This window comes from Phyllostomus hastatus, unplaced genomic scaffold (genome assembly GCF_019186645.2).
Source record: "Phyllostomus hastatus isolate PE091 unplaced genomic scaffold, TTU_PhHast_1.1 phas_contig_210, whole genome shotgun sequence".
Lineage (NCBI taxonomy): Eukaryota > Metazoa > Chordata > Mammalia > Chiroptera > Phyllostomidae > Phyllostomus > Phyllostomus hastatus.
The window spans coordinates 18025497-18051062 of NW_025333737.1; the positions used below are offsets into that span (position 1 = coordinate 18025497).

The 25566-nt window shown below is 38.8% G+C and overlaps 2 protein-coding genes across 2 annotated transcripts in view; one reads left to right on the forward strand and one right to left on the reverse strand.

Annotated features, from left to right (window-relative positions):
* The window catches only part of PPM1D (protein phosphatase, Mg2+/Mn2+ dependent 1D), a 38415-nt gene extending 22240 nt beyond the window's left edge, over positions 1–16175 (reverse strand). The window contains exons 1-2 of the mRNA XM_045837283.1: positions 15462–16175; positions 6195–6423 (exon numbers count right to left, since the gene is read on the reverse strand). Of these exons, the coding sequence (XP_045693239.1) occupies positions 6195–6423; positions 15462–15930 (698 nt within the window). The 5' untranslated portion in view covers positions 15931–16175. The remainder of the gene's footprint in view (positions 1–6194; positions 6424–15461) is intronic.
* On the forward strand, positions 974–2608 carry LOC123816787 (40S ribosomal protein S15-like). Its single transcript, XM_045835982.1, has 2 exons — positions 974–991; positions 2156–2608. Exons 1-2 carry the CDS (start codon positions 974–976, stop codon positions 2606–2608), a joined length of 471 nt encoding a protein of 156 aa, XP_045691938.1.
* Positions 16176–25566: the final 9391 nt, after the last annotated feature.

Below are 25566 nucleotides of genomic sequence, written 5' to 3' on the forward strand. Positions count from 1 at the left end.
TCATGCACTCGTTGGTTGATTCGCTCTTTTTAAAAAGATTTATTTATTTATTTATTTATTTATTTATTTATTTATTTATTTATAGAGAGGGTAAGGGAGAAAGAGAAACATCAATGTGTGGTTGCCTTTCACACATTCCCAACCAGGAAGGGACCTGGCCTGCAACCCAGGCAGTGCCTTGACTGGGAATCTAACCAGCAACCCTTTGGTTCACAGACTGGTGCTCAATCCACTGAGCCATACCAGCCAGAGCTTATTGGTTGATTCTTGTATGTGCCCTAACCAGGAATCAAACCTGCAACCTTGGTGTATCAGGATGATGTTCTAACCAACTGAGCTACCCAGCGAGAGCCATAAAAACGTTCTTTTTTTTTAATTTTCATTTTTTTAAGATTTCATTTATTTAGTTTTAGAGAGGGGAAAGGAGGGAGAAAGAGAGAGAGAGAAACATCAATGTGTGGTTGCCTCTGATATGGCCCCCACTAGGGACCTGGCCTGCAACCCAGGCATGTGCCCTGACTGGGAATCGAACCTGCAACCCTCTGGTTCACAGTCCGTGCTCAATCCACTGAGCTACACCAGCCAGGGCAAAAAATGTTCTTTATATTAACATATTAATATTGTTATTTTGCAATGAAGTAACAAATATTTGAAAATGTCTTCGTTTTAATTTCTAATATGGCGAAATCAGTAACCCATATATACAAAAAGTTCTTCAAAGTCCTCAATTTTTAAAAGTGTAAAGGTTCATAAGACAAAAATATTCTTAACTGCTGTACTAGAAGAAAATATAGAAGACTTTTTAAAAATGTCTGAGTGGGAGATAGAATCAAAGGCATAGAAACATGGAAGGTAGACAACGTGGAGGAAAAAAACATGGAAGGTACAGACTTGACAACTGTAACAAGGGAGAGGGGAGGTGGGAACTGGTTGAAAGGAGGTGAAGGTAATAAAGAACATACGTGCACGGACCATGGACATGAACAATGGTGTAGGGATTCACTGTGGGAATGGGGAGCAGGCTGGGTAGAGTGGGGCAAAGAGGGAATAATTTGGAAAACTGTAACGGCATAAATAAAATATTTAAAACAAAAAATAAATTATCCAATCCTATTATAAAAGTTCAAAATAAAACAATTTGAGTTGTCTAAAAAAAAAAAAGTAGAGTGGAAGAACTGTACGTATGGCACAACACCCAAAATCATAATAGAAGAGATTGATAAATTTTACTTCATTAAAATAAATTTCCTGGGACAAAATTCCAAGAACATAATCAACAAACTGTGAAAACATCTGAAACTCAATTAGATTAATTTCTCTGATGTATTGCATAAGTGGCTCCTACATTTTAATACAGAAGAGGCTCATAATCTTTCCCCAGAATGAAACAATATAAACAAAAATACAAAGAAAGAAATATAGATGGTTTCTAAATAAAAAAATATTCAACCTTTCTCATAAGATAAAGTTAGAATATTACCAAGATACCTTTTCTAAGCCTAAAATTGAATACAATCAAAAAGTTCTATATGACCCTGGCTGGTATGGCTTAGTGGATTGAACACTGGCCTACTACCCAAAAGGCCGCAGATTCAATTCCCAGTCAGGGTACATGCCTGGGTTGTAGCCAGGTCCCCAGAGGGGGAAGTGCAAGAGGCAACTGATGGCTGTATTTCTCGCACACTGATGTTTCTCTCCCTCCTTCCTTCCCTTCTAAAAGTAAATAAATAAAAAAATTTTTTAATCCTTCAACGACTCCATAAATCCTGGTCCATCCATCCACGGTACGATTTCGTTTTTGATTGCATATATATCCCTCTATTGAATAAACAGAATGTTTATTCTGTACTAGTTTCTTGTAAGTCGAGGCAAGTGGGGTGGCCTACGGGACAATAGTAGTTGAGAGACCTTCTACGGTACACCATTTTATGCTGCCTGAAAAAGTGTGTGCATGTGTGTACACATAAATAAATCACCATTGAGAAAATTGTCAACATTGGTTGTATTTCTATCCTATTCCTATTTCTCTACATAGTTGAGATTTCACTACAAGTATATTTTTATATCCTACCTATTCTGTGACCAATGGGCATTCTCTCGTTATTAAAAATTCCCCATACATGAGACTTCATTAGACTATTCCATCTACACACAGAGCGAGTGGTCCTTTCCAAAGAACCGACAAGATGGCGAAGTGGAGCAGAAGGAGAAGCGGCCCTTCTGCAAGTTCACCAACCGCAGCCGGGATCCCGACCAGCTACTTGACAAGTTCTATGAGGGTCTGAGGCAGCTCTACAGTGCCAGGAAGAGGTGGCGGCTGAACCTCGGCCTGCGGAGGAAGTGGCCCTTACTGCTAAGGCGCCTGCGCAAGGCCAAGAAGGAAGCACAGCCCACAGAGAAGCCAGAAGTGATGTCGCACCTACGGGATTTGATTATCCTACCAGAGATGGTGGGCGTGTACAATGGGAAGACCTTCAACCAGGTGGAAATCAAGCCACGGATGACTGGCCACCACCTGAGCGAGTTCTCCAACACCAACAATCCAGTAAAGGATGGCCGGCCCAGCACTGGGGCTACTGACTCCTCCCGCTTGGTCCCTCTCAGGTAGCCAATAAAAGTAGACTTACTTAAAAAAAAAAAAAAGAAAAGACGACGACGACGACGACTCTATCTTTACCTATGTTTGAAAATTTTCATAACACCATGAATTTTTCAAAGTATATCTATAAATATTAAATGGCTATATCATATTCAATGTGATAAATATGTATTACAATATCTTTATCCATTTTCCAGCCATTTGGCCTTCAAGTTATTTCCAGCCTTTAACAGTCATTAAACATAAGGAACTCTGTTCATATATTTTGGTCCACATTTCAGATTTCTTCTTTAGGTTCCTGAAATTACTAAGTCTATAAATATTTAAAACTAGTGGTAGGTATCATATTATCTATAGGTTGTACCAATTTAAAGTCCAATCAACAAGTACCCATTTCAACAAAAATATTAAGGATTACCTCTCTTTTTTTTAATCTTTGCAAACCCAACAGGAGGAGAGTTTCATTTCAATAATGTTAAACATTTTTCCCCATGTTTACTACTCCTTTGCGTCTTTGTTGTACAAACAACTTCTCCTTCATGCACCTATGGGGGGGGGGGTGTTAGTGTTTTTCTTACTCATATTTTGAACTCCTTATAGTTTAATTCTTTTCCCCAGTTTACTATTTCTCTGAAAAAGACCATTTTGATTTACTATAAGCAAGAAAGAAAAGCAAGCAATATCATAAGGCTTTAGTTAAAGCGATTATTTTGACAGAAAACATTTAACTTGCCTTTGACCTTTGATTTTTTGATATATTGATTATGCTATTACAGTTGTCCCATTTTCCCCCCTTCATTCCCCTCCACACCCTCTCCCACCCACATTCCCCCCTTTAGTTCATGTCCATGTGTCATAAGTTTTTTAGCTTCTACATTTCTCATACTATTCTTGCCTTTCCCATGTCTATTTTCTCCCTACCATCTATGCTACTTATTCTCTGTACCTTTTCCCCCTCTCACCTCTTCCCAATCCCCTGTTGCTAACCCTCCATGTGATCTCCATTTCTGTGGTTCTGTTCCTGTTCTACTTGTTTGTTTAGTTTGTTTTGTTTTTGTTTTAGGTGTGGTTGTTAATAATTGTGAGTTTGCTGTCATTTTACTGTGCATGTTTTTTTATCTTCTTTTTCTTAGATAAGTCCCTTTAACATTTCATATAATAAGGGCTTGGTGATGATGAAATCCTTTAACTTGACCTTATCTGAGAAGCACTTTCTCTGCCCTTCCATTCTAAATGATAGCTTTGCTGGATAGAGCAATCTTGGATGTAGGTCCTTGCCTTTCATGACTTGGAATACTTCTTTCCAGCCCCTTCTTGCCTATAAGGTCTCTTTTGAGAAATCAGCTAACAGTCTGATGGGAACTCCTTTGTAGGTGACTGTCTCCTTATCTCTCGCTACTTCTAGGATTCTCTCCTTCATTTTAATCTTGGCTAATGTAATTATGATGTGCCTTGGTGTGTTCCTCCTTGGGTCCAACTTCTTTGGGACACTCTGAGCTTCCTGGACTTCCTGGAAGTCTCTTTCCTTTGCCAGATTGGGGAAGCTCTCCTTCATTATCTACTCAAATAAGTTTTCCATTTCTTACTCTTCCTCTTCTCCTTCTGGTACCCCTATGAATCAGATATTGGAATGTTTAAAGATGTCCTGGAGGTTCCTAAGCCTCTCCTTATTTTTTTGAATTCTTGTTTCTTCATTCTTTTCTGGTTGCATGTTTCTTCCTTCTGGTCCACACCGCTGATCTGAGTTCCAGTTTCCTTCCCATCACTGTTGAATCCCTATGCATTTTCCTTCATTTCACTTAGCATAGCCTTCATTTTTTCATCTAATTTGTGACCAAATTCAACCAATTCTGTGAGTATCCTGATCACCAGTGCTTTGAACTATACATCTGATAGGTTGGCTATCTCTTCCTCGCTTAGTTGCATTTGCTGTGGAACTTTGATCTGTTCTTCCATTTGGGCCACTTTTTTTTATCTTGTCTCGTCTGTTACATATGAGGGGCGGAGCCTTGGGTGTTCACCAGGGCAACCCAGTTGCTGGGTTGTGATGCTATATGTGGTGGGGGCGGGGTCCAAGAGGGAACAATGGCACTTGCTCAGCTCTGTCAGATTTCAGTCCCTTCTGCAGCTTTCCCCAAGCAAACTGGGCCTTTCTGGTACTGATTCCCGGGTGGGTGGGCTTGTATATGTTCTAGGACCCTGTGGGTCTCTCCAATGAACTCTACTGTGAGGCCGGGAGTCTCTCCTGGCACCTCAACTCCCATGGGTCTTTTCAATCGGTGTTTTGAGGCTTCATTTCCCCAAGCTGGGACCCTGGGTTGCACTCCCCAGTTTCTCCTGGTTTAATCTGTGTGCTAATGTGGACCACCAGGTCAGCCAGCTACCTCACACACTGTGTCCCATTTCACAATCTCCACCTCATTGGGTCTGCCCATTGCCACCCCGCACCCAGGGTCTGCTAGCCGCTGCCTGCATGCTCAGGGTCCACCCGCTGTCATCTTGCATGCCTGGTGTCATTGCTTTTTTTGCTGTGACCCCTCTCCACCTGGCTACCTGTCTCCACCCTTCCTACCGGTCTGGATGAATGTGTCTGTTTTCACTCCTTGGTTGTCAGACTTCCATAGAGTTCAATTTTCTGTCAGTTCTGGTTGTTATTTTGTTTCTAAATTGTTGTTGTCCTTATTTTGGTTGTGCAAGGAGGCATAGTGTGTCCACCTATGCCTCCATCTTGGCCGGAAGTCCTGACCTTTGATTTTTACAAATAAGTATTGAAATAAATGTTTTCTTTTTCTCATGTTATTTTTCTTCTGACTTTTAGAATAATCTTACATTTTAGGTTATATGATAAAAATATCATACTGAAGGTGATTTCAAGTCATAGTTTATAAGCTATCTACCCATTAAGACAGTAAGTTCAAATAGAGAAAAAAGGTTTGGGTATATATGCCTTACAAATCAAAGAAAAAAGCTGAAGGTTAATTTTTTTAAAACATTTTATTTACTTTTTAGAGAGTGTAAGGGAGGGAGAAAGAGAGGGAGAAAAACATCAGTGTGTGAGAGAAACATTGGATCCACTGCCTCCCACATACCCCAACTGGGACCGGTGCCCAACCCAGACCTTTGCCCTGACCAAGAACCAAACCAGCAACCTTTTGCAACTGTTTGGTTCACAGGCCAGCGCTCAATCCACTGAGCTACATCAGCTAGGGCTAAAGGTTAATTTTAACAAAATTCTGTTCCCAAAGGCAGATTCTAATTGTTCTATTTTGGAACTCTACAGGCTGCTCTGTTCAAATTGTGAAGGTCATGCTGATCATGACTCATATAAAAGGTTATCAATAAATCCTTGTATGTGTTGTTACTTGAAGCCCAACTAAAATATTATTTACCTTTGGAGCCATTATTAGAAATAAAAGTCAATTCAAAGTAATGAAATAAATATGAATGCACATGGGTACTTTATCAGGGAAATTAAAAACCTGTTATAATACAGAGAAAGTCACTTCATTAAAAAGGGGAAGTAGGGCAATCTGGTTAGTGAAACAGAAAAGGACTACATAGAACCAAGAGAAAAAAGACAAAACAGCATGATTACCTCCCACCAAGTCCTTCGATTCGTTCTCTTTCCTTGGGAAGTTCTGGCTTATGGTCCTGTGTTACTTCCACAGCTCTGACAAAATCATCCTTTGGGTCATCTTGAATTCCAAGAACCACGCCTGAGTCACCAACATGAGCTACATACATCTTCATGCCCCGTATGATGACCACACTGGCTGTTGTCCCTGATGTGCTGGGAAGACCTGTCATAGTCTTTGGCCATTCCGCTATAATAAGAAATAAAATATTTTACTCTTCCAAGTATAAACATTAACCTATGTTTTATTCTGATACATAAACTGTATCAGAATTAAAATGGCAACATATGCTGAATTAGCATGTTAAAATTTGAATTAGCAATGGAAAAAACTTAAGTATTTTGAAAGCTATTAATAGACTTGTGTTAATCCTTTCATCAATACAGGTTGAGGCAAAAGTAGCTTTACAGTTGTGAGCATGCAAAACAGAGTTTATTCTTGTATTACTATTTATTAATTATTGTATTTTTTATTTTTTATTGACTTTAGACAGGGCTGGAGGGAGGGAGGGAAACAGAGACAGACATCAGTTTGTTATTCCATTTGTTTATGCATTCACTGGCTGCTTCTTGTATGCACCCTGACAGATCAAACCTGCAACCTTGGCATATTGGGACAATGTTCTAACCAACTCATCTACCTGGCCAGGGCAGATTTATTGTGTTATTTTTGCATATGAACAACTTTTCATATGAATGTATACCTACTTTTGCCCCAACCTGTATATCAATAAATTAATTTTATAAATAATGCAATTACCTTACAACCATCAAAACAATCCTAGGAGAAAAATATTACAGTATACATTTACTAGTTTCACATGAAGTTTAGACCTAACTACATTTAATTGCAAGAATGTGTTAAGAGTTTTGATAACGAATGTGTTAAGAGTTTTGATAACCCAGAGCCAGTAGCTTAGCATCTGTTTATTAATCTCTATGAAAAGATTTTCAGAAGGAGCTATGTAATTTATTTTTGAAATAACTATTTGGAACATTCACAACCTAACAACATTTTTGAGTACATACTATACAAGATTCTGTGTTAAGACCTTCACATGTATTATCTCAAATAATAATACAAATACATAGGTTTGGAACAAACCCATGCAATAGGTAAGACTGTTCCCATTATTTTCATTTGGCGGATGAGAAATCAATACTTTGAACAGTTAATAAACTTGTTCAAGGTAACTCAAATATTAAGTGGCAGAGACCCCATATATCTAATTCTAAAACATATATTGGCTAATTAAATCTATTGTCATTAAAAATTCTGAAATATTCTGTAATATTCAACTATGACATATAGTTCAAAATAGCAGACTGAGTTCAAACACTGACATATTCTCCCCTCCAAAATCCCAATGAAAAAACAGGATATAAATATTAGAAAAAGCAAGCCCATAATAGACATGAAATACAGGGAAGGATCATAAGCAAATCTGAGGAAGACAGAAATATGAGATCAGAAAGGACATTCAGGGGTTTCTGGAATGTGGGCAATGTTATGTTTCTTTCTTACCCATACTATTCGTTTTATAATTATTCATTAAAGTGTACATTTATGTTTTATGACCTTTTCAACATGTTGCTATGTCATATTTCACAATTTTTTTAAGTTAAAAGAAAACATCAATTTTACAGGCATAGATCACAGCAGGTAGCTAGCTCCCTAGCCCATCCAGTTTTAGGGTTTGGTTATAGACATCATTCCTAGCAGCTCAGCCTAGCATATTCTGTATGTTTCTTTAGCCCTTTCAGTTATTTTGTAGGTTAACTACAACTTTTGCTAAAACAATTTCTCTTTAAACCAGCTAAAACAGATCTGTTTTCCGCAGCTGAGAATCTAAATTTTTTTAAAAATCTATTATCATAATAAAGGTAAATGAGATGAACTCCCAGAAAGAATGATAAGCACATTTAGAAAACAAATACCTACAATATGCAAGTATTTCAGCTGTGTGCAAAAGCACCTGAAACAAAATGGAAAGGGAAAAGGAGCTAAAAATAAAAAGATATTTAAAGACACAATATTAACATTATTTAAATCACATTTTTTGGTCAAAAGCTCTATAGGTACAAAGACATATGCTGTAATAATCTAAAAATACTGAATGCTTTCCCTGTTCATTTGAAATGTCACCTTTTGTCATATGCTACATTTTACCTCAGATCTATTTCTGGACTCATCCTACTAATCTATTTATGGTGCCTTTTAATAATAGGGATTTTAAGTATCCCCCAATTATTCTTCCTTTTCAATGTTCTCTTAAGTATTTTTCCAAGTAAACTTTAGAAGTACCTTGCAAAATTAAAAAACAAGCCCTGTTGAGGTTCTAAAGTGCAGTATAGAGGGTGGGGCAAAAGTAAAAGTAAGTTTACAGTTGTTTGTATGGAAAATAATTAAACTCTGGGTTTCAGGTACTCAAAACTATAAACCTACTTTTGCCCCACCCTATATTTATATATTAAGGAAGTGATATCTTTAAAATGTATTTTCCTTAATTATTCTTCCTTGTTTTCTATTTTCTATTTGAATATTTTCAAAAAATTTGTATTGATTGATTTTTAGAGGGGGCAGGGAGGGAGAGCGAGAAAGAGACAAACATCAGTTTGTTGTTCCATGTACTGATGCACCCTTTGGCTGCTTCTCATATGTGCCCGGTAGGGGGATCGAACACACAATCTTGGCATACCAGAACAACGCTCTAACCAACTGAGCTACCTGAGCCAACTGGCCAGGGCTTGAATCTTCTAATTTTTAAAAAATGATAATAATAGGTGCCTATTAAAAAGTCATAACGATAGTACATGAAGTCTAACTTAAGGAAAGTATTGTAAGCAAGAAAATATGCATCAGCTATTTATGTACTTACCACATACCAATTAATATATACGGAGTCATTTAACTCTCAGGAGGTAGGCACTAGCATTATCTCTATTTTAGAGATGAGGATACTCTGTCACAAGGAGATTTTACCCAAGGTCACACAGTAGTAAGTGGAGACACTGGAATTCAAACTCAGCCAATATATCATACTCCTAATCACTGTGCTAAGAGTTCTTATAGAATGCTAATGCCAAAGTAATATGAAGATGTAAAAGCCTTCAGGAAAGCAATTTGAAAATGTATATCAACAGGCCACGACCAGTTTGGCTCCATTGGCTGGGTGTTGTCCAGCAAAGTGAAAGGTCACAGGTTCGATTCCCAGTCAGGGCACATGCCTGGGCTGTAGTTCAGTGCCTGGATGGGACATGTATGAGAGGCAACAGACAGATGTTTCTTTCCCTTTCTTTCTTTCTCACTCCCTTCCCCATCCAGGGAGAAAGACTTTTGGGAAGAAAACTTTTGGGTCAACTAATGCAAACATAGACCCAACTAGCCTAAGACCCCATATGACTCTGGGAAACAACCTACAATTTGATATTTTGAAGGACTGAATTGTGTCCCTTCAAAAAAAGTATGTAAAAATCGTTAACACCCAATACCTAAGAATATTATCTTATTTGGAAATAGGATCTCTACAGAGGTAATCTATAAAGTTAAAATAAGATCATTAGGGTGGGCCCTAATCCAGTATGACTGGTGTTCTTATGAAAATGATCTTATAAAAAGCAGAAATTTTGACCCAGTGACACACAGGGAGGTGCTGTGAAGATGCACAGTGAGAAGACAGCCATATGACTGGAGTGACACCTACATAAAGCAGGAAATGCCAGGAATTACTGGTAAACACCAAAGTGGGAAGAGGCAAGAAAAGCTTCTCTCTCAGAGCTTTTATCTTTTTTTACAGATTTTATTTATTTTCAGAGAGGGGAAAGGAGAGAGAGAGAGAGAAACATCAATGTGTGGTTGCCACTCGCGCACCCCCTGACAGGGACCTGGCCACAACCCAGGCATGTGCCCTGACTGGGAATCCAACCGGGGACCCTGTGGTTCAGAGGCCAGGGCTCAAACCACTGAGCCACACAAGACAGGGCCCGTCAGAGCTTTTAGAACACAGTAAATGGCCCCACCACTACTTTGACCTTGGACTTCTAGCCTTCTAAAACTGTGAGACGATAACTTTTTGGTAATTTGTTAAGGCAATTATAGAAAACAAACACAATGATACAGAGGAAACAATTCAAAGATTGGTGAATCTTAGATTAAACATATTACATGCACATGAATCCCACTTATCCAACCCGAGAGGTTCAGAAGACTCTCTCTTCAACATTAATTCTTAAAGAAGCAACTAGATAAACACCAAAACCTTTTAAACACATTTTATTGACTCTTCCCTCTAGGCAAGGAATACTATACTAAGAGGCTGTAATTAAAATGGGTTCCCTGATCTCTGTGGGGATGGGAGAACCCTGAGGTGGCTGAGATCAGACAGAAGTTAATTACTCAAAGCAAAGTTTACAGGGCTACCTAATTGACAACAGGGCACAAGAAAAACTGGATCTCCAGAATGGTCAATCACAAGGCCTTATTTAATTCAAACAAAAACAAAACAAGAAACAAAAAAGAAAAAACTTACTACTTATTAACCTTCTAAGTGATATGTGGCCATTTTCACATTTAGCTGTACACCAAAGAGAAACACCCACATTAAGAACTGAATGAATGACTCAAAGATAGTTCTGGGGCTACATAACACAACCACAGTCCATTGGTCAAGAGCTAAGAAGGTCAAGTACTAAATATGATTTTGACTCTAGTCAACTTCAAACTCAATGAAATCTCAAACCTCTCCCACAGCTGGTTTAGATTGCGAACAACCACAACAACGAATAGCTTCCCTTCATAGCTCTTGACAGGTCAGGAAGCCTCTTCTGGTAGAAAAGACTAAGTGCAAGACTTTGAAGCTCCCCACCAATGATTCTCTACTCCAAATTTGTAAATTAAAAGCATTATCACAGCTCTCAAAGAATCACAAAACTTAATTTAAACATGATACCAGGAGTGGTGATCCTATATATTCCATTCTATAATTTGACCATTGCAAAAGTCTGACAGCCCTTGGAAAACGACAATGGGTTATAATCAAATAGCGATTCCAAATGCAGCTGCTGTTTCTGATTTAGTCTCTTTCCTGAAAGAAACAAATATAGGTTTGCCTATCTGGTATGCGTTCAGAGCAGGCCTGATGAAACTGCTATCTAGGTTCATGGAGGTATCCAGGTTTCTGTTTCTTCAGGTTTACCTTTTCCTTTTTGCATAACTGAATTTCTTTTTCTTGAATCAACATAGAGGAAATGGCCAACAAAATATGCCATCACCCCCAATTATATTATAGTATCTGTTTCCTACAAACAAGGGAGTTCTCCTACATAACTAGAATCAACCATCAAAATCAGGAAATTAGCATTGATACCACACTACCATCTAATCCATAGATCCCATTAAAATTTCATCAATTATTCTAATAATATGCTTTATAATAAAGGGATAAAATTTGGGATCCTTTGTTATACAAATTTTTTTTTATTTTAGAAAGGGAGAAATATCAGTTTGTATAGACATTTCCCCAAAGAGGACATACAGATGGCCAACAGATATGAAAAGATGCTCAACTTTGCTAATCATCAGAGAAATGCAAATTAAAACCACAATGAAATACTATCTCACACCTATCAGAAAGGCTATCATGAATAAATCAACAAACAAGGGCTGGCAAGGATGTGGAGAAAGGGGAACCCTTGTCCACTGTTGGTGGGAATGCAGACTGGTTTAGCCCCTATGAAAAACAGTATGGCGTTTCCTCAAAAAAATAAATACGAAAATGTCTTATGACCTGGAATCAAAACCCAAAACACTTATTCAAAAGAATATATGCACCCCCTTGTTCACTGCAGCATTATTACAATAGACAAAATATGGAAGCAATCCAAGTGCCTATGAGTAGACAAGTGCATAAAAAAAGCTGGGGACATATATACAATGGAATATTACTCAGCCATAAAAAAGCATGAAACCTTACAGAATGAAATCCTACCATTTGCGACAGCATGGATGAATCTAGAGGGTATTATGGTCAGTGAAATAAGTTAGTCAGAGAAAGACAATTACCATATGATTTCACTTACATGTGAAATTTAAAGAACAAAAACAAATGGACAAAATTGAGAGTCACAGACACAGAAAACAGACTGATGATTGCCAGAGGGTAGGTGAGTAGGAGACCTAGGGGAAAACGGTGAAGAGATTCCAGAAGTACAAATTCATAGTTACAAAACAGTAGCAGATATCTAAAGTGCAGCATAGGGAATATAGTCAAAAACACTGTAATGACTATGTATGGTGCGGGGTGGGGGGGGCACTTTGTAAAATATATGATGATCTAATCACTATGCTATATACCTGAAAGTAACACACAAAATAATACTGAATGTCAACTGTAACTGAAAAATAAAAGAAAAAATACTTTTCTGATGAAATCAGTGATATTAACAAATGCGACATTTTGCTATTGTATAAAGTGCATGAATATTTAGGAGATCTGCATAATTCAGTGACTCAATATTTTCCAAATGACTAATACATCATGTCACAAAATTACACATGGGTAAAAAATTTTATTTGAATCTTGAAAGAGAAACCAATGGATTTTAATGTAAAACAACAAAAAGTTCATTCACAAGGTTTCAGATTCCATTTTGACTAACCTTAAGAAACTACCACTTGGTATAGAATACTTACAACTATCTAAAAAGGTGAATAAACTATTCCTCCTTTGCCTGCTATATATGTGAGGCTTCCTTTTCTTTATATACTTCAACCTGACAAGACAGTACAACAAATTAAATGCAGAGGCAGATATGAGAATATTTATTTCAGTATTTATTATTTTGGAAAAAAGTAATTATTCATTTAAAATACATTAACATAAGTTTGCTTTTAACAAAGTAATAATTGTTTTTTTTTTAATTTTTCATATAGTAAATATGATAGATGAGGCCCACATAAAAGCTCTTTGGGGTCTTCAATCATTTAAGAGTACAAGGGTTCTGAGAGCAAAACTTTAAGAACCACTGCTATAACCCAAATGAGTACCCAAGTAGAAATAAAGGACAGGTTTTTCATTCCAAAAAAAAAAAAAAACAGAACTCTCTCTTTTTCTTTTTAAGATTTCTTTATTTTTAGAGAGAGGGGATAGGATCAAGAAAGAAAGGGAGAGAAACATTGACACTTTGAGAGAAACATCAATGCCTCTCGCATGCCCCCAATGGAGGACCTGGCTAGCAACCCAGGCATGTGTGCGAACCAGTGACCTTTTGGTTAGATGGATGACACCCAATCCACCGAGCCACACAAGCCCGGGCTAGTAAGAAACAGGATTCTTTACATTAGAAAACATATTGACTTAGAGACTGAGTATATTTTTCAGTTTTATTCTTTGGGAAGAGGGAGAGAATTCAAGAAAAGGGAATATTTCACTGTACTCTGGAATAAAAAGTGAGTCAAGTGTGATAGAAATTTGTGTAACAGATAAAATTAAATAGGGAGTCTAAAGTTGGACTGGGAGGGGCTTGGCCTGTACTGTTGATTATAAACTGTAGTTTGTCCTACAGAAAATGAGGACCCATCCATGAATTAGTAACTGAAGTACGTTTTTTAAAAAATTTGCATTTCCAGCATCAAGACTTCCATATACTCAGCATATTCATTTTCTATTCAAGTTTTGAGGATGGAGTACAAGGTTTGGCTGTGGAACAAAACAGACTTTAACAGTTGCCTGATATATAAGGCTCTGAAAGCTTGATTCAAAAAGTGAACGTACATCCAAAAACATACACATTCACATTTGACAGCATGATCCCTGCTGTATTAAGAAATGCTCAAGTAATTATCCTTTCAGTTCAAACATATGGCAAATTCATGCTGTTTCGAGTGTACTGCTATGTAAACAAGACTCCAAATAATTCTTTGTGTGTAATCTTCCTCTACCTTGTCTTGCTGTCCACTCAGTTGTACTGCAGACAACATAATGACATATTTCTGGAATGTACTGCAGTGCTTTCAGTTCTATTCCACCTACACAAAAACAAAACAGATCCATAACAGGGGCCTCTGGGATTGGATGGCAAACGCCTCCAAAGGGCGGACTGGTTGTTCTATGAGTCAATCAAATTATTCTTGGCAGAAAGCCAAGTAAATAGAAAACAGGCTAAAAGACGCTAATCTACAATTCTATCACAGTACCTTTTTAGAAATGTTCTGTAATCGACTAATCTTTACATTCTCCTCTACGTCTGTGCCCCTCTGCTAAAAATAAATTAAGCTACTTAAGAGGATTTTTTAAGTGATGTAAGTATTATCTTTCAAATTTTTTCACTGTATGATATAATATGTTGGGTAGAGACATTGGCTGCTTTAGAAAACATTTAAGGCTTAGGAAAATCTACAGTTACACTGATTTCTAGATTTTAAGGTCTGTCTTTCCTTTTAGCATACCAGTAAATTCCCCTTATCTTTCGATACTTTGACAGGCTGTTACAACTTACAAGTAGGAACTGTTGAGAACTGACAGCATACTGGTAAGGCTAACTACCCCCAAAACGTGTACAGTACTTTTTGAAAGCCCTGGCAAAATTTAACATGGGGCCAGTCTAAGATGTAACAAGGCACTTCGCGCTTTTGTTTTTTCGTAAGCAGTCTCAGCATTTTATGATCAACAAAACCGAATTCCTTCCTAGCCTTTAAGCCGCTTCCTAAATTAGCCTACAGTTTATTCCAACTACCAACGACCTGGGGGTAAAATGGAGAGATGACACCACATAGGAGGCAACCGACAGGGAAAAGTCGTCCATAAGGAAAATGATAACAGATTCTAAGGAAATACTCTTAAGTTCTTCCATCTCCCGCTTCTAACGCGTGGCCCAGACAGCAAACCTGTCTTGAGTTCATCTTTTGACCAAAATCTGGCGCCAGGTTTCAAACACATTTGTGCTGGCTGCCACCAAAGTGAAACCGCGGAGAGAGCGGACGGCTTCCCATTGATCCTTGGAGGGTAGAAATGAAGCGGGGAGCGGTTGCAGGGAGACAGCAATTCTCTTTTCCAAGGCCATTTTGTCCAGACCCCCACCCTGGAAAGTGCTATTAGACCAAGAGCCTTCATTTCCATCAATGTACACTTGGATAGAGCTCTCGGTGCTCAGGGCCCACGCGTGCTGGTGCCATAAAAGCCCTCAACTGCCTGAAAAAGAGGCGGGCGACAGACAAGCCAGGGAACTTACCCAGTTTCTTCCACATGGCGAGATGACAGGCGAGGAAGCCCTTGCGGATGGCAGCACAAACCTTCGCCGGCTCGGACGAGGTGAACCCCTTCTGCTTCTTGATGAAACCCCATAAATGCTCCCGGGCAAATTGTGCCGCCTCCCGCCCACCGTGACCGTCGCACACGGCAAAAAATGCCACCGAGGAACGGCGGCGGCAGCAGCCGGGAGCCGGTGAGGCCGCGGCGTCCGGAGGAGGGTCGCAAGCCTCTTCGGCTGCCACCGCTGGGCCTTTCCCCGAGACTTCGCAGCCAGGAAAAGCCGGCTGTGACGGCTGCGGAGGTGACTGCTGAGTGAGCGACAGCCGGGGCGAGGGCTTTTCTTCAGCGGTCGGCTCGGGCTCCACCACGATTTGAGTAACGTCTTCCATGTACTTCCTCCCACCCTGGTCGGAGAAGACGCTCACTCCCAGCGAGTACAGCCCCGCCATGGCCGGCTGGCGGGAATCCCGCTGGTCCCACGCAGCCCGCCGAATCTGGCAGCGAGAGACGCACTTGGCGATTGCCAGCCAACTATTGTTTATCTTCGACGACGCCGAAAGCGGGGAGGGGGCGGTCCCGGAGCAGGGGGAGTGGAGCGGGGCGCGCGCAGTCGGGACTTGTCCGTGAGTGCAGGGCCGGAGCGCTAGGGTAAGAGGAGCCGAGCAGCTGCGCCTGCGTGATACACTTCCTCCGCCTGCCCGCCTGCCCGCGTTCACCACACAAATCAGACGTTCTCCTAGCTGTCGTCATTCGGCTTCCTGAGCCCGACCAATCCGGACTCGAGTTGCAGCGAACTGGGCCTCCCCCGCCCCAACCCTTGCCCCTCCCTTCAACTGCCGCTCTCCCTACCGCCCCCGCAGACCAGGCACCGGGCACGCGCACAAGACGGTTTGCTTTTCCCTTGTAGTGAATGTTTGCGCTCTCCGACTAATCAGCACACCGACCACTCATAAAGGCCACTTGATCTGTCACCTTTTTGCTCAGTCCACCTGATTGTAATGCAGCCTCCTGGCCTCCGCGTTCGGCTGCTCACCTGGTGGGGCAAGCCGTGTAGACTCGGGCCTCCCACGAATCTAGGGAGAAAGACCTTCCATTCTTTAAGTGAAATGGCGGGAAATCTCACTTGGGAAGGCCGTTTATGCACAAGCTGGGAAAAGTGTGCCACTCTTGAACTGGATGTGGGTGGGTGTATCCAACTGGGAGTTGAGAGAGGCAATCCAGTTTGTGTTGCACAGAAAACTTGGGCGGGTTCCACCATCAGGTACACAGTCTCGTTACGCATTACTAGGTATGCCGGAGAAGTAAGAGAGTTTTTATTTTAAATAATTGTTGGCAGATCTTTTCAGCTTTTATTAAACGTTGTACTTTTTTTAAAAAAGCCCTGTATACAGCGCTTTACTCCTTTGGCAGTATCACTTCAAGTTATTACTTGATAATAACTTAAAAAACTTCCAAGCGCTCCAGTGCTCTTAACAGTTAGTTATGCTGCCGCCCCCCCCCCCACGCCCCTGCCCCTTAGCCCAGGAGGTTATGATCTAAGCGCTAAAATCTGCGCAGATGTCCAAGGAATAAAAATAAGCCCCAGGGTGGACAGGTTAGTATGTTCTCAGCAGCAAACGTTCCTGTAGTGATAAAGTTCATTTTCTCAGATTTTGGCCCCTTTGCCACCAACTCCTCTGTGCCCTATACTGCTCAGCCTTCGAGATTTTCTAATGAAATTATACTAGTACAGAAATGGAAACTGGAAAAATGTACAAACAACTGACACAAGGAATAAAAATGGAAAAAATACTTGTACCAATAAAAATGTATAAGCAAAATCAGCTCAAAATGCAGAAAATCTGAATAGATCAATTAAATAAAAAATGTAGTCAAAGATCTCTCCTACACCAAAATGCACTAGACCAGATGGTACCAGTGTAAAAATACTTGGGAAAAAATACCCAGCTATTTTTTTTAATATTTTTTATTGTTGTTCAAGTGCAGATATCTCCATTTCCTCCCACCAAGCTTGTTTTAAAAGATGATCATAACCTGTTATCAAAACCTAACAATTAAATTGTAACACTAGAAGGAAATCTTTAGACCATAGTTTATAACTATAAATGCAAAAATTCTAAATGAAATATTAGCAATTTTATCCAGTAGCCCCCATACCATAAAACTTGCCAAAGAGAGCAGTTGTGTAGCTCTGTATTATTCATCTTAAGCAACTTATCCACCTTCTCTCCCCTTCTAGTGGTTACATTTCATTATTCAATGGTTACTATCTATTATTACAACCCTTTTCACTCTGTCACAACTAGTAGCCCCAGGTCACCCATCATTACCTTGATTAGCATATCCATGCCACCCTCCACTTCTATTAATCTAGTTGGTTAACCAGCTGTCCTAACCATTTCAGTCTACACTTTAGATTTCAACATCTGTTATCAGCCACTTCCCCTTTATTCTCACCTCTTTTCTAAGTGTTCCCATCAACTTCCTCTTCCCACTGAAAACTGGTTATCACCTACCAAAACTACCCACCTTGCAACTTGTCAAATACAGGAGCTCATTTTTGTTCACACGGGTATTTTTATCTTTGAACCTGCTCCTCATATTGCCTCCAAATCATTTCCTTCCTCCTTCAAAAATCCAGGTTCTTTTAAAGTTAATGCCAATTGCCACTACACCAACAGATTGTCACCTACTGATTCTAGGGGTAACACCCCCTTCATTTGTTGTTCATGGCTCACTGGCTTCATTCCTTCCACTATTCTTGTCACTTCTCAGCCACTTTATTTATTTTTTTTAAGATTTTAGTTACCAGTATTTTATTTTTAGAGAGCAAGGAAGAGAGGAAGAGAGGGAAAGAAACATCGATTGGTTGCCACTCGTAAGTGCCACAACTGGAGTCAGAACCAGCAACCCAGGCGTGTTCCCTGAGCAGCAATAGAAGATGACTCACGTTGGCTTCTCAGTTCCTCATCCTTCTCTTCATGGGGAAGTTGCCTTGCTACATACTATTAGAAGCAATCCCTCAGCCCTGGCTGGGCTGCTCAGTTGGTTACAGCATCGTCCAGATACACCAAGGTTGTGGATTTAATCCCCCATCAGGGCACATATAAGAATCAACCAATGAGTGAATAAATAAATGGAACAACAAATGGATGTTTCTCTCTCTCCCATTCTCTCTCTACTCCCTTCCTCTCTCTCTCTCTATCTAAAATCAATTAATTTTTTTTAAGGATCTGAAAAAAAGAAGCGATCCCTCCATTTGTGCTCTGGATCCTTTCTCTTCTCTCTTTATGAGCTTTACTCTACCATTTATCCTTTCTCACTCCTGTTTCATCAATTCCTCCTTTTCTACTGGGCCATTTCCATCTGTGTACAAACATATTCGAGTTTCTATTCTAACAACAACAAAATAAAACTACCTTAACCCTTATAGTACCCCATTTCTCTGCTCCTCTTAACAGAAAAACTTGAGTTGACTGAATCCTACTTCCAATTCCTACCTCCTAATTTCTACTTAATCCAATCAAGCAACCATCTCATCATGGCACTAAAACTGTTTCTTCTGTCATAACCAGACCTTTCTGTTTCCAAAGCTAATGATAACTTCTTTGTTCTTACTAACTTCTATCCCAGCTGAAGCAAAAAGTTGAACCATTGTTTACTTCTTGAAATGTAATAGCAAGTTAAACCATTACTTCTTTTTTGAAACTCTTCTCTTGGTTTATGAGACCACAATACTGGTTTTCTTCCTCCTTCACCAACTAACCACCCCTTCTCATTTTCCTTTGTTGATTTCTCCCCTGCTACTCTTCAGGTATTTGGGAGTACTCAGGGCTTTGTCGTGGGCTCTTTTCTCTACCTACACACTTTCTTTAGGTAACACCATCCAGAAACATAGCTCTAAAACCTATCTGGGGATGGCTCCCAAATTTAGAACTCTGATCCTAAACTTTGCCCTGAAATCCAGATTCTGTATGCAACTGCACAACTTGACAGTTCCACAATAATGTCTGATGGGCATTTCATCTTAACATGATCAAAACGCACTCTTGATTTTGTAACCGTAGAACCAGCTCAAAATGTCCTATTCTGTTTAACAAGATGCTGAGTTACTTCTTAGAGATAACAGACCAAAACCACTTCTTGCAGCTGAAGCATGCACAGAGAACTTTGACTACCAGCTTCACCTGGAACCAAGGTCTTGCCCCTACCCTTTTCCAACACAAATGGAACCAAAAGACAGAGACTCAAGCAGAACATGAACACTGGGAACCCTTTCAGAAGCAAAGGATCTATTGTTCAGGAATATCCAGTGTTGACACCCCTTATGATAAATGGCCAAGTTTCAAGGTCCTCCAATTAAAACTTGCCCCACCAGCACTTCCGCATGCCTATTCTCCCTAAACCCTTAAAAACCCTTAACCTAGCCCAGCGACTTCACAGTCAATAAACCTTTCCTTATTCCAAACCCTGACATTTTGAGTTTTGGCCTTTCTATGCAACAGCTACACAAACTTGGTTTAGATAACAATTTCTTCTTCACATCTCCTCCCCCCTCAGTGTTACCCATATCAGTAAGATCACCATCCACCGCACTGTTCAAGTCAAAAAACATAACTTTTTTATTCTTTTTTCCTCCACTCTCCTCCCCTCCTCCATAAAATAATTTTCAATACCTCTAATTCCTCAGCAAATCCCAACTAAATCTACAAAATCAATACTGAACCCACTACTTCTCAATATGCCCACCACGATCATCCCAGTCCAAGCCATCATTACCTTTCACTTGGACCACTACATTAGCCTTCTCACAACTCTACCTTCTTTCACTCTCAACCCTCTGCGATCTTTTCCAATGGCTACCATGTGCTCTTTCAAAACCATGAATCAGACTAAGTTATTTTCCTACTCAATACACTCCATGACTTCCCATCAAATTTAAAATTATATGCAAACTCCTTATGAAGGCCTCCATAATATATTTGATTCCTTAATGTTTGTATAACATCATTTCGCAACAGTTTCCCCATTTCCCACTCCTTCCAGCCTCACTGACCTTCTTTCTGCTCCTTGAATAGGCCAAGCTATTAGAAGACTTAGGAGCTTTTTGCTTTAGACATTATTGCCTCTTCTCAGACTTCTCCCCCTACCTCTAGCAGCTTTCCAAGGGTGGATTGTTTTTACTATCAGATCTCAGTTTAAATATTAAGGGACTTCCTAACAACCCAGTCTGAAGTAGTCACCCAATGTCTATCATGTAACCCCATTCTAATTCTGCAGTGGACTTCTCACTATCTGATTTTTTTGTTTATTTATTTGTCTATTGATTTGTTTCTCTCAATTAAAATATAGGCTCCATGAGAACAGGGAATTTGTCTTATTCATTACTCTATCCCCTAAGCCTATGACAAAAGTTAAGTGAATTGATGAATTCATTCATTCATTAGCAGGAAATGTGTAAAACTGATATGAAGAAAACTATGAAACTTTATTACAGAAAAAATAAATCCCTGAATAAATGCAGAAACATGCCACATTCCTAGAAACATCATTTGTCTCAAATTAATCCACAAATGTATTAAAATGGACAAGAATAACCAAGATATTATGGGAAAAGGACATTAAGATGCTTAGTTGCCCTGCAGATATCAGAGTATTTTATAAAGGTGGCAGAGAAATGGTCAAATGGATCAAGAGACTAGAACAGAGAATCCAGAAAGGGAGAGTCCAGAAAGATGTATATGATAGATATGGCATTTCAAACAATTGAGGAAAGGGCTGATTATTCATTAACTTTGTTAGGACACCTGGTTATTCCTTTGTTGGGACAACTTGCCATCCTTGAGGGGAGAAAAAAGATGAAGTTCCTAACTCATACCAGCTTTAAAATAAAATGGCAGGTAGATTAAAGAGTTAAATTACATTTTAAAAACATAGGTGCAACCATTATGGAAAACAGTATGGAGGTTCCTCAGAAAAATACAAATAGAACTACCATATGATCCAGTAATTCCACTTTTGGGTATTTACCTAAAGAAAAAACAAAAACACCACCTCAAAAAGATATAAGCACTATCATGTTCATTACAGCATTATAATAGCCAGGATGAATTAATTTAAAAATTCCATTATGGCCTTAGATGCTGTGGTTCAGTGGTCTAAGTGCCAGCCTGTGAACCAAAAGGCTGCTGGTCTGATCCCAGTCAGGGCACATGCTTGAGTTGCAGGCTGGGTCCCAAGTTGGGGATGCACAAGAGGCAACCACACACGATGTTTCCCCTCTCTCCCCCTCTCTCTAAAAATAAATAAATCTTTTAAAACATAATTTTTAAATGTATTTATGTGTGTATGTGATGGAATATTATTCAGCCATGAAATATAAAATCTTGCCATTATGACAGTACGGACAGACTCAAAGGGCACTATACTAAGTGAAATAAGTCTCAGGAAGACAAATAGACATGATCTTACTTATATGTGGAACTTTAAAAAGGAGCAACCAAGCTCATAGATACAAAAAACAGATTGCTAATTTCCACAGGTGGTGGTGGGGGTGGAGGGCTGATGGGAATCAAAAGACACAAATTTCCAGTTATAAAAGAAATAAGTCACGGGGTTGTAATGTACAGTATGGTGACTATAGTTAATAATACTATGTTGATTATTTGAAAGTTGCTAAGAGAGTAGATCTTAAAGGTTCTCATAACAAGAAAAAATATTTTGTAACTATATATGGTGACAGATGTCAACTATTGTGATCATTTTGTAATATCTACAAATATTGAATCATTATGTTGTAGATCTGAAACTAATATAATGTTGTATGTTAATTTACTACTCAAATAAATAAATAAATAAATGGCCCTAGCTGGGTAGCTCAGTTGATTAGTGCATCGTCTTGGTTGCAGGTTCAATCCCCAGGCAGTACACATACAAGAATCAGCCAATGAATGCATAAATAGGTGGGACAACAAATTTCTCCCACTCAAATCAATTTTAAAAATTTTCATAAATCCAAAAAAGAAAAGTAAAAAAGTACAAGAAGAAACAATGAGATACTTTTCACACCTATTAGATTGGCAAACAAATTTTATGTTTGATAATGTGTAGGGCTAGGAAAGGTGTGGAAACAAGTACTTTCATTACCTACTAATGGGAATATAATTTGATATTTCTATTTAAGTCCATATCATCTGAAATTTAAACTACATATATCCTAGAAGTTCAACGGCTAGGTATTTACTACATGGCAATCTTTCATTTTCTTATACCCTTAGATTTATTTCAGAGTTAACTATTCTTATTCACTGATTTGTTGATTTGGGAATATCATATCTTGCTTTTAATTATCAAGTTCAAAATCTTCAAACATACACTATAAGAGTTAATTTTAGATACAAAATAAGAATCTAGTTGGTGTTGTATCTTCCCATTGCTAGAAAATATCGGTAATGTTATTATTTACGAAGTAATAATCCATTGTTCATCTATTACAGCCACCTTGTGTGTTTAGAATTTTGAGACAATGGGTCTCGAGAGGTTAAATTCTGTAACCCTGCCTTACTCTGACCCTGTTTGTTGAATACATCTCCGTATTCAACAGAATAAGCAGTCTGATCTGACTACCTCTTTCACACTCATTGTGCACAAATGTAAATTGATAAGAGACATAAAATCAGAATCACTGCTGCCAGAGTCCAAAAGGTGTCAAACCTGTATGTGTTCTTAACCAGCCAGCGAAATTAAATCTGTCACATTTTCTGCAGATACCTGGTTTTGGAGGCAATGTGGGAAAAATATTTCTACCTTTTCTCTTCAGATACGTGTACACTTAGCTTTTTTTTTTTCTAAACAGATCTGGCCTATTCTTGAATTTATTGCTTTTCCTTGATAAAAAGTTCCATTTTTCTCATTTTCTGAAAAGTTAAAACAAAGTTACTTGTTTAAATAATTGGGGAAAAACACATTTTTTCCCTTGAATTACGGTGTTCTTTAGTTTTCCTCAGCACTACTGTTTACTATGCTTGTGTTGGAGAAGATTTTAAGCCTGAAACAGAGTGCCCTTCAGAATTAGAGACAAAATCAGAGAAGACCATCTTTAAGAAAGAAACTAGTATAATTTAAGCACTGCATTTGTTTTTAGGTGCTAACAAGATAATGTGGTTTCTCAACTAGGGTATAAGCGTATTATTTTAGAACATTCATTGCCTCCTCTGTGCTGAGCTGTAAGGCATAACCTTTTGTCCCCCACATTTTCTTCCTCCATCCAGTCTGTGGGGCTTGAGTGAACTTAGAAGGGACTTTTAAAGATGAACTATTAAATCACGTTTTTAAAGAGGGGGAACTTGTATTTTTAAATGAATATTGGCCAAGTAGCAAGAACACTTACTAACTTATAGTTTGTTTTTAATTTAATCTTTTAATTTTTCTTCACAGGATAATCTCTTCACCACAAAAATCCTGGGTTCCCCTAGCCCCCCCCCCAATATAATTTAACAGAAAAATCTATTTCATTTTCTAGCTGTTTAACGTAGCACGAGTACTTAATACTACCTCCTAAGTTGTAAAAAAAATATAGCGTATGGAAAATGTCTAGCATAGTGCTTTATATAATAAGCACTCAATAGATGTTATCATTGTTATTAATAATTTATTTCTATTAAGATTATTAAATTTTCTCAGCTTTATATTTCACCTTACTCTCCTGTAATCTGGCCATCATCCTCTTTACCTTCCTGAACTATCCACTCCTTAACTTCTAATTACCAAAATTAATTCAAATTATCTTGCTTATTGACTTCATTGCTTAACTTACAGCTTTCACCACAGATGCACATCTATACCTTAAATATTTTATTTTAACTGACATTAACATATATCCATTTGCCAATCTTTTGATATAGGGTCAAGACCTTTCTTTACTTTGAACAAGAGTCCTCTATTTGGACTTCAGCATCCTTCCTTTTTCCATAAACCACATCAATAGTGCATCACCTATTACTTTGGGGTTTGACTTCTTTAAAGTGGAACACGAACTTATAAACATATGCAAAGTGCTCTCAATTAAGAATCCTTCCGGATTTTAAGACTTACCCAACCCACCATCAATCTTTTATAGTAGTCTTACCCACACCCAATTCACAGAAGTTTTGTTTTTTTTTTAAATCCATTTGCCTTTATTAAATCATTCTAAAGCATTGGACTTAATTTAATTTTCAAAGAGAGAACTTATTTGCCTCCTCTCACAGTTTATTGTGTCACACAACATTTAATTAAATATGTAATTAAACAAGAACTCCAACAAACAGGTATGTGAACCAGCACTGACTCAGCATGTGAGAGAGGTGGTGTGTGTGGACGTATCAGGGAACTGCACTCCAGCCCCAGAGGTTCCGCATGCGTGGGGCGTCAGAGTGTCTTTTTTAGAGGCGATGAAGAGCACTAATTAGATAAATCATTTAAGTGGTGACTAGCAGAAAGAGCTTCTATTTAATTATTCTTGGAAGTGTCTTAATGAAAAACAAGGTAAAGTCAAAGAATGTATAGGAAATGACCATCTTTGTAATGAGAACAATATATCTTACTCCACCTACTGACATATAATACATTAACAGGAAATAACATATGTTCCAGTACTCTAGTGGACATTTTGTTCTTTCCTGTCCAGAATCCATTCAGCCTTCTTTTGGTAAAATGATACAATGATTTCCTTCTGGGAAATCCATCCCCTACTTTCAAGCTATGTCATTGGGAAGTGTTGATCCCACACCGAGCTCTAGGACAGGGTCCAGGCTGGGGTAGACCAGTCAACAGATTCCAGCTCTGTGGCCTTAGTGATGAGTTCATTAGTGAACTCACTGCCTGATCAGAAGTCAATGACTATGAGGTGACATTTGCTGGGGCTCTGGGGAGAGAAAAAGTTCTAATAACAGTGCTGGAAGAGACTTGACAGAGACTCCCTCAAGACTTGGTGCCTGCAAACGAGAGGCTGGGACTACTACAGCCATTCTGCGACCAGGAAGGCAAGTGGCCTAAGACGAAGCTAACACTAAGAGGAAGAAGATTTGGGAGACAAGTCCTGGGGA